Consider the following 13769-nt stretch of genomic DNA (forward strand, 5'->3'; position numbering starts at 1 on the left):
AATATGATCCTAACCGGTGTAAAAACTGATATAGCCCCCAGGTGAACCGATCCCCGTTATTGGCATCTTGGACCCCTAAAAAGGACCCTAACCGATCTTCCGATTTGACTTCTTGAGTCCCTATGAGCCTCAATTTTTATCCGATTTAATTGAAATTTGGCACAAGGACTTCCTTTGTGACTTCCAACATCCTAGCCAAGTATGATCCTAACCGGTGTAAAAGCTGATATAGCCCCCAGGTGAACCGATCCCCGCAATTGGCATCTTGGATCCCTAAAAAGGACCTTAACCGATCTTCCGATTTGACTTCTTGAGCCCCTATAAACCTCAATTTTTGTCTGATTTAGCTTAAATTTGGCACAAGGACTTCCTGTGTGACTTCCAACATCCTAGCCAAATATGATCCTAACCGGTGTAAAAACTGATATAGCCCCCAGGTGAACCGATCCCCGTTATTGGCTTCTTGGACCCCTAAAAAACTCAGTATTCACCTGATTTGACTGAAACTTGGTACAAGGACTACTGTTCTGTCTTTTAATATCCTTGCCATGTATGATCCTAATCGGCTCCCTATAGCTCCCATGTGCACCAATACCCGAATTTGGCTTCTTGAACTCCTAGAAGCCTCCATCACTACCCGATTTGATCGATTACACACTGAGTTGATGAGGAAAACTTTTTAGCGGAATCTATGGTGGTGGATTTGATCGACACACTGGGTTGGTAAGAATAACTCTTTGACCAAATCCATGGTGGTGGCTACCCAAAATTTGGCCCGTCGAATTTTAGCATCTTTTTACTTGTTTGTTGGCAACTCTGGTCAAAAGCTCACTCTTAACAATCATTTGGCCAACCCAATGGCCCAACATGATGGGGCATTTTTTAAGGGCTAACATAAGAGGGAGCATAAGTAAAATATGTATGATTTGCTTTTTAAACTGCTTATTAAGTAGCTTAACAAAGGAGTTTAGGAGTACACCTTAAATCAGTCACAATGTCCTGGTGGTGCAGTGCGGTTATAAGTTTTTTAACTCTCCATTATATGGGGCTAACACCAATGGCAGTGGACATAATGGATTCAAATTTCTACCCAAGGCAAGTGGAAAACATGTTGCACACTATGTTGCAAGGCATAGAACAAGAACGTGCCATAGACTCGTTATTACTACTGCAGCAATCATTCCACGAGGATGTAATGGGACAAACCTTCTATGCATTTCCCAGGCCCAGGGTGATTGTCACACGAAATGAGACTTTTAGTTTTTATCAAAAATTTAACACAGAAATGCTAACCGTTTTGGTCACCCAAGGCCATTTGAATCGCGACTTAGTGGAGTTGGCAGCTGCAATTTTATATAAAAGGCGTCAAACTAGAATTCTGGCACTGGCCTGGGATATACAGGACAAAGAGAACTTCAAAAAGGATTTTCTAGAAGCATGCCATGCCTATAAGATGACCAATGTCCTGTTGAAATTTCTTTACCTTCACGAACAGCCTACGGCGGTCTATTACTCCCTTAGACCTTATCCCAGCTATCATTGGGAGCTGCAATCAATGCATGGTAATCAAGGTAGCTATTACCCCCAACATTGGCGCAATTTTCAAAATGCCTCTCTCATCACCTACACCGGCCAGGAACCCCCCTTAGCCTTGGTGTTTGTGGATGAAAGGGGAGCTATGAGGATCGAAGGATATGTGGCCAGTTTTGTTTTGGCCTTTGCCCACACCTTCAATGCCAGTTTGGCAATGTACAAACCCCTGGTATTGGGTAAAGTGATTCCAAACGCCAACGTCAACCAACTGGCTATTGAGGGCAAACTGGACATACCCATGGTTTGGAGCAGCCTTTTGATAAATGAAAATATCGAACACAATTCCGATTACTATGACCTGATAAACGTTCTAATTGCTGTGCCCTGTGCCGTACGCATGGATATTCGCGAGGTGTTTGGCATACTGCTCAATGGCAACTTTTTTGGTTGCATTTTTCTAAGCTCCCTCTGCTTGTCGATCATGCATGCTTTCGTCGATTACGCTTTCGATGGTCTTTTGAATCGTTTGAATTTCATACTGAATCATAGCATACTGCCAGGCGTATTGGGTCAATCGTATGTCAGCCGCCACACTCCTTGGAGGGTTTTGAAAATCCTCTATCTGTTGGTATCCTTTGTGGGACTCAATATTGCAACACAATTTTCGGCCAACATAAGCACTTTGTTCACCCAACTGCCCCATCATCGACAAATTGTCACACTCAAAGATCTAAACAAATCCCCACTCAAAATACTGGTTGACGAAATTTATGGCGATGAAATAAAAGAGAAATTTCCATTGCTGGGAAAATCCATGGTAACCGTTAAGAATCCTTCAGAGAGACTCGAGCTCATCGATAGGTTCAATACCTCCTATGGCTATATGACAAGTCCTTCGGCCTGGGAATTTAATTCTCGGCGACAGCAATTCTATTCGCAAAAAATATTTTGCCTCATGAACGATGCCAGCTTCGAAGGTATGTTCCATCACAGCATTACCCTGCCTCCCAATTCGCCGCTTAGGGAGGCCATCAACTATTTGTTGCCACTGGTGCGTGAAGTTGGTCTAATGAAAGCCTGGATGGACAGAACATTCTACGAAATGGTAAAACTAAAGAAAATATCTTTGCGTGATAATTATCCGGAAGAGAATAGAAGAGTGCTTGCGGCAGATGATTTCTTTTGGATTTGGATGCTTGTTGTCATAGGCCAGGCTATGGCCACAGTGGCTTTTGGGTTGGAATTGTTGTGGCATTTTGGCAGAGAAAATGAAAAAAGTCTCAAATAACTGGGCGATATGGGAAAAGGTGATGCTGCTGCCTCACAAGAATTGAAGAGTTCTTTAGAAATCCTAGCAATTATTTGAAAATAATGAAATATTGTTGAAAAAATGAAATTCTTATCACTTTTGTGTATGCCTTTGTAAGAAATGATGAATAAAACACAAATTTGCTAGAAATTTTTGATGGGTTCAAAGAGATAAATGGGGAGATCGGTCTATAAGGCAGCTATACCCAAATATGGTCCGAGAAGCATGTGTAGAGGTCCAATACAAGTCATTGCATTAAATTTCACCAAAAAAACTGTTACAAAAAAAGCGTCATTTGAATGGTAAAATATTGCCCAAAAAGTAATTGCGGTTTTTTTTTAAAGAAAGTAAATGCATTTTTAATAAAACTTAGAATGAACTTTAATCAAATATACTTTTTTTCTAAAGCAAGCTAAAAGTCACAGCTGATAACTGACAGAAGAAAGAATGCAATTACAGAGTCACAAGCCGTTGAAAAAATTTGTCAACGCCAACTATATGAAAAATCCGCAATTACTTTTTGGGCAACCCTATAATGGCGCAGTGGCAAACTATTGCCCCACTCCATGGAAAATGCCGCGAAATCCGTACTTGGCTACAGGAAGCCTCTCCCAAGAAACCCATGATACTAGCCAAGAGTGTCGAGATGCTACTGAAGCCAAGAATGCTGCATATAAAGCAACTCTGCAATCAGTAGCAACGCGCCAGATGAAGGAGAGGTATCCGAAGAAAAGTAGAGAGGAGAAACGTCTATTCCGCAGAAAGAAAAAGAAAATGGAAAGACGTGAGTGTAAACGAATTGAGATGTACAGGAGTCAGAATAAAGTCCAGAAATTCTACCAAAGAATTGAACATCAAACTGATGGCTTTGGTGCAGGCACATCCTCCTGCAGAGACAAAAAAGGAAATCTGGTAACTGACACAGATAACATGCTGAGAATATGCAAAGAATATTTTACCCAACTGCTAATGTCCGATGTTGGCGGCGAAGAGAATACCGCAGAACCAATCCCCGATGATGGTATAGAATGTTTGCCGCCTAGTCAGAATGAGGTCCAAGTAGCAGTGACTGGACTAAAGAACAACAAGGCAGCAGGAGCCGACGGGTTATAGATGTATATGGCAGTGGAACCCTAGTATTGATGTCTGGAAGATGGATGGATCAAAGCTAGGGGACAGAGTGGACCTGGGGGTCCACATTGAGAACCCAGGGACTGAGATGTGTTTCAGACTGCCTGACCATAATACGGTCCTGCAGACAGAGATTCGGGCGACCACGGATAGCGTAAGGTCGAACAACAAGGCAGCAGGAGCCGACGGGTTATAGATTTATATGGCAGCGGAACCCTAGTATTGCCGTCTAGAAGATAGATGGATCAAAGCTAGGGGACAGAGTGGGGCCTTGGGGTCTACATTGAGAACCCAGGGGCTGAGATGTGTTTCAGACTGCCTGACCATAATACGGTCCTGCAGGCAAAGATCCGGGTGATCACGGATAGCGTGAGGTCGAAAAACAAGGCAGCAGGAGCCGACGGGTTATAGATTTATATGGCAGCGGAGCACTAGTATTGCCGTCTGGAAGATCATGTTATACGGATGGATAAAAATTAGGGGACAAAGTGGGCCTGGGGGTCTACATTTAAAACCCCGGTTCTGCGATCTATTTTAGACTGCTTGACCATAATACGGTCCTGCAGGCAGAGATCTGGGTGATCATGAAAAGCGTGAGGTGGTGTGGTACTAACGCCAGAACGTGGAATGTGAACATCTTTACGGAGTGTAAAATAAACACAAGGGCAATAACAAACAGGACGGTAAGGTCAGGAACAGTTTTGCAGTGTAGGAAGAGATTAACGCCTTCTCTGAGCATGGAGAAATCCGCATTGTTTGGGTGCCGGGCCATAACGGATTAAGGGGGAATGAAAGGGCAGACGATTTGGCAGTGAAGGTCAGAGAACAGCCGTCGATAAACTTGGTTAACCCGAAGCCTTTCGGGTCGACGCGATACGATTTAAGGGCGTGGGCGACGAACTCTCATGCAACACTGTGGAACAGCGAAACATTCGGTAGGACGGCGAAAATCCATGGGCTGATCCCGATCGTGAGAGGACGAGGCTATTACTGAAAGGAAGTAAGAAGGAGGTCAGTTTAGCTTTTGGTGTCATAAAGGGACACATAGGACAACGAGCTGACTTTTGCAATATCGGTGCGTCAAGCGATGGCATGTGTAGGGCGTGGGCTGATCCCGATTGTGAGAGGACGAGGCTATTACTGAAAGAAAGTAAGAAGGAGGTCAGTATAGCTTTTGGTGTCATAAAGGGACACATAGGACTACGAGCTCACTTTTGCAATATCGGTGCGTCAAGTGATGGCATGTGTAGGGCATGTGGGGAAGATGATTGCCCGGCTTTCGCGTCTAACAGACGCCATTTATCTAGCCTTCGGTCTGTCTGTCCTTCGGTGCGTCTGTCTGTCCTTATGTCTGCTTGTCTTTCGGTTTATATATCCTTCTTTCTGTCTGTCTGGCTTTATCTGTCCGTCTTTTGTCTGTCTGTCCGCCCTTTTGTCTGAAGACAGACAGAAGGACGGACAGATAAAGCCAGACAGACAGAAGGAAAGATAGATAAACCGAAAGACAAACAGACATAAGGACAGAGATACAGACGCACAGAAGGACAGACAGGCCAAAGGACAGGAAAACAGACAGACAGAAGGAAAGATAGATAAAAAAAAGCAGATAGCTAAGAAACAGACAGATTTATAGACAGACTGTAGGACAGACAGCAGAAAAGACGGGCAGGCGTACCGACCGTCCAGGCGTATGGAGGTCGATAAGGCGGACAGATGCCCAGATAGACAGACCGAATTAATGTTAGCAACATTCCTTGAACATCTCTTTATGCTAGATTTGTAATCTACTTTAAATTACATTCCATTTGATACCCTTATTGCCCCAATCAGTAAGCATGTAATTATTAGACGGTTTTGGGGGGTGGGCGGGCAATCCGAAAATTTGGCTCAAATTTGTGTATCAAGTTCATAGTATACACTTAAATGCCTTTCATTTGATACCAACATTGTCCCAATCGGTATACATGCCCGTTTGCGTGGGTAATGGGGTGGGGCGTCCCCCCAGGTTATTTGATCCCAAAGTGTTTTTGGGTAACCATAAGGGGACATAGAAAATTTCGCTTAAATCGATGCAACTATTTTTAACATCTGGCATTTTTGAAAATTGGTGTAAGGGGGAGGGTCCCCCCTCCCCCCTTCGGATAGTAGTACCCTATTTTCATCGGGGGCTCAAACTCTAGAATCTGCGAAAAATGCTAAAAATCGATTCAGCAAAGCGTAACCATCTCATTATACACTCTACCATAGGATGGGGGTATACTAACTTTGCCATTCCGTTTGTAACACATCGAAACATTGGTCTAGACCCCATAACCCGTCTGTTGAAAGCACGCTAACATTCGAAGGCATAAAGCTAGGAAATTTTACACACATAATTCCTTTTAGTGTAGGTCGGTCGAATGGGCCATATCGGTTCATGTTTTGATATAGCTGGCATATAAACCGATCTTGGGCCTTGACTTCTTGAGCTTCTAGAGGGCCCAATTCTTATCCGATTTGTCTGAAACTTGGCATAAAGTGTTCTGTTTTGACTTCCAACAACTATGTTGGTGGTTCAAAAAGGTTCATAGACTGATATATTGGATTGCCCAAAAAGTAATTACGGATTTTTTAAAAGAAAGTAAATGCATTTTTAATAAAACTTAGAATGAACTTTAATCAAATATACTTTTTTTATAATTTTTTTTTTATACCTCCACAATGGGGGTGTACTTATCTTGTACTTCTGTTTGTAACACCTCGAAATATCGATCTCAAAGCCCATAAAGAAAGTATGGGTTGCCCAAAAAGTAATTGCGGATTTTTCATATAGTCGGCGTTGACAAATTTTTTCACAGCTTGTGATTCTGTAATTGCATTCTTTCTTCTGTCAGTTATCTGCTGTGACTTTTAGCTTGCTTTAGAAAAAAAGTGTAAAAAAAGTATATTTGATTAAAGTTCATTCTAAGTTTTACTAAAAATGCATTTACTTTCTTTTAAATAAACCGCAATTACTTTTTGGGCAACCCAAATTATATTCTGAATCGTCTCGATATTCTGAGTCTATCTAGCCATGTCCGTCCGTCCGCCTATCGAAATCACAATAGCGATCGAATGCGTTAAGCTAGCCGCTTGAAATTTCGCACACATATTTCTTATTGATTTTGTTCATTGGGGATCGAAAATAGACCATATCGGTTAAAATTTGGATATAGCTCCCATATAAACCAATTCACCGATTTGCTTTCTTGAGCCTTTAAAGGCCTCATTTTTCATTCAATTTGGCTGAAATTTGGAACAAAGACTTGAGTTTTGACTTCCAATATCCATACCAAGTATGATTCGAATTGGTCCAAAAACAGGTATAGCCCCCATATAATCCAATCTCCTGACTTGAGCTCTAAGAAGCTTAAATTTTCATCCAATTTGGCTCAAATTTGAAACATATAATATAATCCATATAATATAATCCAATCTCCTGATTTGACTTCTTGACCTCTAAGAAGCTTAAATTTTCATCCAATTTGGCTTAAATTTGAAACAAAGACTTGCGTCATGACTTCCAATACCCATGCCAAGCATGATCCGAATCGGTCTTTAAACAGATATAGGCCCCATATATGACTTCTTGAGCCCTCAGAAGCCTCATTTTTCATGCAATTTGGCTTAAATTTGAAACAAAGACTTGCGTCATGACTTCCAATACCCATGCCAAGGATGATTCGAACCGAAACAGATATGGCCCCCATATAAACAGATCCCCGTATATGGCTTCTTGAGCCCTTAGAAGCCTCTTTTTTCATTCGATTTGGCTGAAATTTGAAACAAAGACTTAAGTTATGACTTCCAACACCCATGCCAAATTTGATCCAAATCGGTCTATAAACAGATATAGCCCCCATATAATCCAATCTCCTGATCTGACTTCTTGAGCTCTTAGAAGCCTGAATTTTTGTCCGATTGGGCTGAAATTTGGACCAAAGCCTTGTGTTTTGACTTCCAACTCCCATGCTAAGTATGATCCAAATCGGTCTATAAACAGATATAGCCCCCATACAAACCGATCCCCGGATTTGACTTCTTAAGACCTTAGAAGCCTAAATTTTTATCTGAATTGGCTGAAATTTTGCCCAAAAACCTTATCAGTGCCAAGTTTTATCCGAATCGCTTAACATGGTGATATAGGCCCCCTAAGTACCGATATCTTGATAAGACTTCCTGTGACCAACATAAGTCAAATACAAACTCAGTTAATAAGGGTAAATTTTTAGCAGAATCCATGGGGATGGGTATCCAAGATTCGGCCCGCCCCAACTTAGCGCGCCTTATTTTCTTTTCTTTTCCATTTTTCAGTTTTTTTACAAGTTTTATTTTTATTTCATCATTTTTGTTCACCCATGGCTCTTAGTTCCGTTTTCCCTTGCCAATGCCACAATTTTATCCTTCTTCATGCAAATCCACATAAAGAAGAGGATATTGCGGTCTGTCATCATGACATCAATTGCAATTACTTGTTGCTTTTAGCCTTCCGACTAAGCCGTATTTAATCTGCAATTAAATAACAACATCAACATCAACGGGCATCAACGACTTTGGCCATATTATCATGCTGTCTGTATGTCCTGGCAACCAATTCGGCTAGCGATTGGAGGAGGCAAACAAGTATGCGGATGTGTAAACGGATACAAAAACACGATGAACTTCTTGTTTAATTATTAACTCTGTGGTCAAGCGATTAACATTTTTATTCGTAATTGAATTTGGTTGTTGCCCTCCACATGTCAATATGTATAGGTGAGTGTGTATGTGTGTGTGGGTAAACTCATAGGTTCATATATATGCCACACATAGCCTTTGGGCTACTGTTCATGGTCATGGATGAACAGTGCAAATGGTTTTACGTTCTTTATTTTGGGGAATGCCCAGCATTGAATTTCATGTAGTGTTGAGGGTGTAGTGGCTGCTGGGATGCCGCACCACATGGCTTGTATTCCAGCATTGCTAACCATGTCAACAAGCATTCGAACATGTTCACTGCTTATGCCTTGTATTGGTTTTCGTTTCAATTTTTCGGATTTTATTTCTTTTTCGCCGCATCTAACAAAGTCAAGTGAAATCATGTGCAAACGTGTACATTTGCTATCAAAACGTATGGCTTACGTGAAAGTGGGCGAGTGGCAGGGGCCACCAACCCTCGAAAAATGGTTCACTCCAATGTTATTACCGAATAATTTGCTGTGGGGCTTTTGGCTACATTTCATTTGCAATTTTGCATTCACAAAGATGCGAGCACACGAATCGTTACAATCACATTTTACCAAATCGTTTAAAGCCATAGCTGTTGCCATTTCCACCAGCATCATCATCATGACGATGATGCAGTAGTAGTCGTGGTGGTATCATCACAGTTTTTTCTGCCCCAGGTTAAATGTATTCCCTTTTCGTGGAAACATATTCCTGTTTTTATTTCTTTTTTGTTTTTTTTTTCATATAGCTGACTTGTATTGGAGTTCTGGTTTTTTGCAGGGGTCTTCATTGCATGCGACCCCGTATACATTTACATGTTTAATATTAACAGTTTGCGCATTCCATCCTCTCCATTTACACTGCGGTATTGGGGGTTTTTGATTTTTTTTCTTCTTGTGTCCGCTGAAAAGTATACTTTGCTAAAGCAAACAAATGATACCTAGGGTTATGCCCTAGACGGCATGGGCAATAGAGTGTGCTATATGGACCCTAACAACATTCCCTTCAGCTTAAATGCTATGAAATGTTATCGACGCTAAGGGAATTAAATTACAAGTTTAGCAACAATAGGTGGAATCGCAAAAAAAGCAAATTAAAAGGTTAATTATTTTTTTTATTGTGAATCCTAAAAGTATGCTACAATATCAGCTACCTATCATACTTTCAATAATACCATTTTAGGGTTTTTTATGAGAAGGCACTAGTAACCTAGTTTTTGCTCTTTATACCCACGATCATAGGATGAGGGGATACTAATCTAGTCATTCTGTTTGTAACACCTCGAAATATTCGTCTTGATTTCGTATTCGACCCCATAAAGTATTCAATTTTTTAATCGTCTCAAAGTTCTGAGTCGATCCAGCCGTGTCCGTCCGTCCATCTGTCGAAATCACGATAGGGGTCGAACGCGAAAGTTAGCCGCTTGAAAACTTGCAAATTACAATGTAGGTCATTGGGGATTGCAAATGGGCCATATCGGTTCAGATTTAGGTATAGCTCCCATATTAACCGATCTTCCGATATGACTTCTTGCGCCCCTGGATGCCGCAATTTTTGTCCGATTTGGCTGAAATTTTGCAAGTGGTGTTCTCATATGACTTCTAACAACTGCGACAAGTACGGTCGAAATCGGTCTATAACCTGAAATAGCTCCCATGTAAACCGATCTTCCGATTTGACTTCTTAAACCCCTGGAAGCCGCAATTTTTGTTCGATTTGACTGAAATTGAGCACGTACTGTTCTGTTAAGACTTTCAACTACTGTGCCAAATACGGCCAAAATCAGTCTATAACCTGATATAGCTCCCATGTAAACCGGTCTCTTGATCATAATTTTTTCGGTTCCTAGAAGCTTTAATTTTTGCTGATTTGACAGAAGTTTGCTATGTGGAATAAAATTATGCCCTACAACTAAATTTATTTCGTATAAATTTTTAGCAGAATCCATGGTGGTGAGTTCATCAGATTCGACCCGGCCGAACTTAGCACGGTTTTACTAGTTTCATTTTGAATCCTAAAAGTATGCTGCAATATCAGTTACCTATAATATTTTTAATAATACTATTTAAGCCTTTTTATGAGAAAGCAATAGTTGGAACTCTAGAGCACCACAGGGGTGCTCTACAGATAGATGCAGTCTGGGGAGTGATGCCCCCGTGGATTCCCCAATCAATGGGACTTTGACCCTGGCGCGTACACTGGAACATGATTTTGATAACCGATTTGGATTGATGCTACGAGCTGACGGCTGTGGTATTCTGTTACCTGAGTAGGAGGGAGTGACATCCCTCTCGAAATGGCTTTCAGGCTAATGCCACCGCTGCCTCCGTCCCGTTAAACCCCCGGCAGGCCTTAGGGAACGATCTGTGCCTCGTAACCATTAAGTTGGTAATGTAGGTTCTGTTGATACGATATCCAGATTAATGCCCGACCTGGCTCTGAACGCAAGTACTCATAAGGTCTTGCGTCAACCCTCGCGAGGACCTCACTGCTTGCAAAGGGACCCTCGGGGTCATCGCTCTGCGAAAGGGCGACTACATTATCGGACACAGACAACGGCTCTAAGTGGGGACCCGATTAAAATGGAAACACCCATTAACATAGCAGCAGAGGAGATGGAATCGATCTTTGGAAGAAGATCGAAAGTACATCGATCACCGGTAAATTCTCCACTAGCCTCCGGGCCCAGTGTCGAGAAAGAGAAGGAGGTAAGAAGTATAGCGTTAGACTGTACCCCAGCGGAGAACAACGCGGAGACATGCGAGAACAGCACCAGTTCTCCTAGACAAGAGTTCATCTTGAAGATGCGACTTTCGGAGGAGGAGGCGCTTGAAAAGTGCAAGAAAGTCCTTCGCCATATGCGACTAGCTATAGGAAGGCAGAAGAACATTAGCAGGGATGTCCAAAATGGTGTGTCTGAGATAGAGGAAATCTTGGACATTATTGGGAGCTACCGCAAAAACTGGAAGGCCGCGGAGAAGCAGAAACAGCAAAGCAGGCCAATAATAGCGGAGACTCCCACGACATCAACCAACATGTCGACGCCTTCTACGGCGCAAAACAAGAGGAGCGCGCCGAGTCCAGTCGAAGAAAATCCTGGCAAAAAGAAGAAGGATAAAGCTGTAGAGGTGAAACCACCGGCGAAAACAGCCGGAAAGAGGAAGCCCGACAAAGAGGCTGAGAAGAAGAAGCCCGAAGAAGAGGCAAGAACGTCAAGGAGGAACCCGCGGCGAAAACCGCGCGCTCGGAGACCACGGAAACCCAGGCAGCGACCAGAGGCCGTGTTAATCAAGCCGAAGGAGGGGCATAGTTACGCGGACGTGCTCAGGGACCTCAGGCGAAACGCGAAACCGGAGGAAGCCGAGGTCGCCATCCGCTCCGTCCAGAAAACGAGAACGGGTGCAGTTCTTCTCGTGATGGGCAGAGGAGGAAACAAGGAGGTGTTCTGCGAGTCCCTCAAAGGCGTCCTTAAGGAGGCTGCAGTCGTGCAGGACATGAAACCGAAGGCGACAATTGAGATCCGTGACTTGGACTCCCTCTCGACCGCCGACGAGATCACTGAAGCAGTGATCAAGGCAACGGGAACGACAGCTGGAGAAGTGACTGTGCAGCTGACAGCACTTAATTCGAAGGAGCAGAGGAGGGCCTTCGTTTCTCTGCCAACTAGCTGCGTCAATATTTTGTTGAAGACCAGCAGGCTCCTGATAGGAATGACGAATTGTCGGCTAAACTATCGGGATGAAAGAAAGCGCTGCTTCAGATGTTTTGGAGCCGGCCACCTACAGTGGGAGTGCAAGGGACCCGACAGGAAAGGAATGGGACTATGCATTAGATGCGGCGAGAGTGGGCACAAGATGAAGGAGTGCCATAACCCTCGGAAATGCTGTATTTGCTCGCAGAGGGGAAAAGGCCCGACGGATCATCTTCCTGGGTCAGAGAGATGTAAAGGAGGCAAACAGCAGGCATGCTGAGAATACTGCAGGCCAACATGCACAGGTGTAAAGTCGCACATGATCTCCTATCACAGATAGTCGCAGAACAACGTGCTGACATCGTGATTATAAGCGAGCAATATGGAAGGAGAGATCAAGGGTCCTGGCTGGAGGATCCCACAAAAACAGCTGCTATCTGGATCCCATACCGCAATGGCATCTCACCAGTAAAGAGCGGAAGTGGAGACGGTTACGTCTGGGTGCAGTTAAACCACTTTACGCTGTTTAGCTGCTACCTCACTCCTAGTGACAGCATCGACGCCTACGAGGCAAAACTCGATGAGATCGAGGACACAATGCGTGGATTAGACGGCCATCACGTAGTAGCTGGCGATTTCAACTCTCGAGCGGTGGAATGGGGCATGCCAACAACCAACCCAAGAGGGAGACGAGTTCTAGACATGGCCGCAAGAACCGGTTTACTCGTTGTAAACACTGGAGACGTGCCAACCTTTAGGCGACCCGGCTGCGAAGGCACTATACCGGACATCACCCTTGCGTCCGAGGAAATCATCGGAAAAATAACAGAGTGGAGCGTACTGGAAACTTACACGGCAAGCGATCACCAGTACATTATGTTCTCCTTCAATACTGGAGGGAACACAGTTAACGAGGAAAGGAGCACCAGTACACGAAAGTGGAACGTGAGCAAGCTCGACTCCTCAAAACTCCTGGCGGAAATCGACCGGCAAGCCGTGTGGTCAGAGCTGGATGAACTAGACGTTCCGTCGACAGTGGAACGGGTGATGGAAATCATAGAGTACGGATGTAAGAAATCCATGCCAAAACTCAAAAGGCCGAGGGGAAATAAAACCGCAGTGCACTGGTGGAATGATGCCATAGCTGAGAAACGAAGCAACTGCATCAAACTAAGACGCAGATACACGAGAGCTCGTCGCAGGGGCACGGCTGAGACAGAACACGCTCTTTACAAGGAGGCAAAAAAGATACTCGCTGCCGAAATAGAAAGGAGCAAGAAAGAAAAGTGGGAGGAACTAAGAGAAGATATTAACCGAAATCCTTGGGGCCTCGGATACAAAATTGTGATGGAGAAGCTCGGCACACGGAGCCCAACAGCG

The 13769-nt window shown here is 43.5% G+C and overlaps 1 protein-coding gene across 1 annotated transcript; it reads left to right on the forward strand.

The window, feature by feature from the left end:
• Positions 1–1072: 1072 nt before the first annotated feature.
• LOC106090472 (uncharacterized) lies at positions 1073–2821 on the forward strand. Its single transcript, XM_013256660.2, has one exon. It carries the CDS (start codon positions 1073–1075, stop codon positions 2819–2821), a length of 1749 nt encoding a protein of 582 aa, XP_013112114.2.
• Positions 2822–13769: the final 10948 nt, after the last annotated feature.

The sequence above is a fragment of the Stomoxys calcitrans genome, chromosome 4 (genome assembly GCF_963082655.1).
Source record: "Stomoxys calcitrans chromosome 4, idStoCalc2.1, whole genome shotgun sequence".
Classification (NCBI taxonomy): Eukaryota; Metazoa; Arthropoda; class Insecta; order Diptera; family Muscidae; genus Stomoxys; species Stomoxys calcitrans.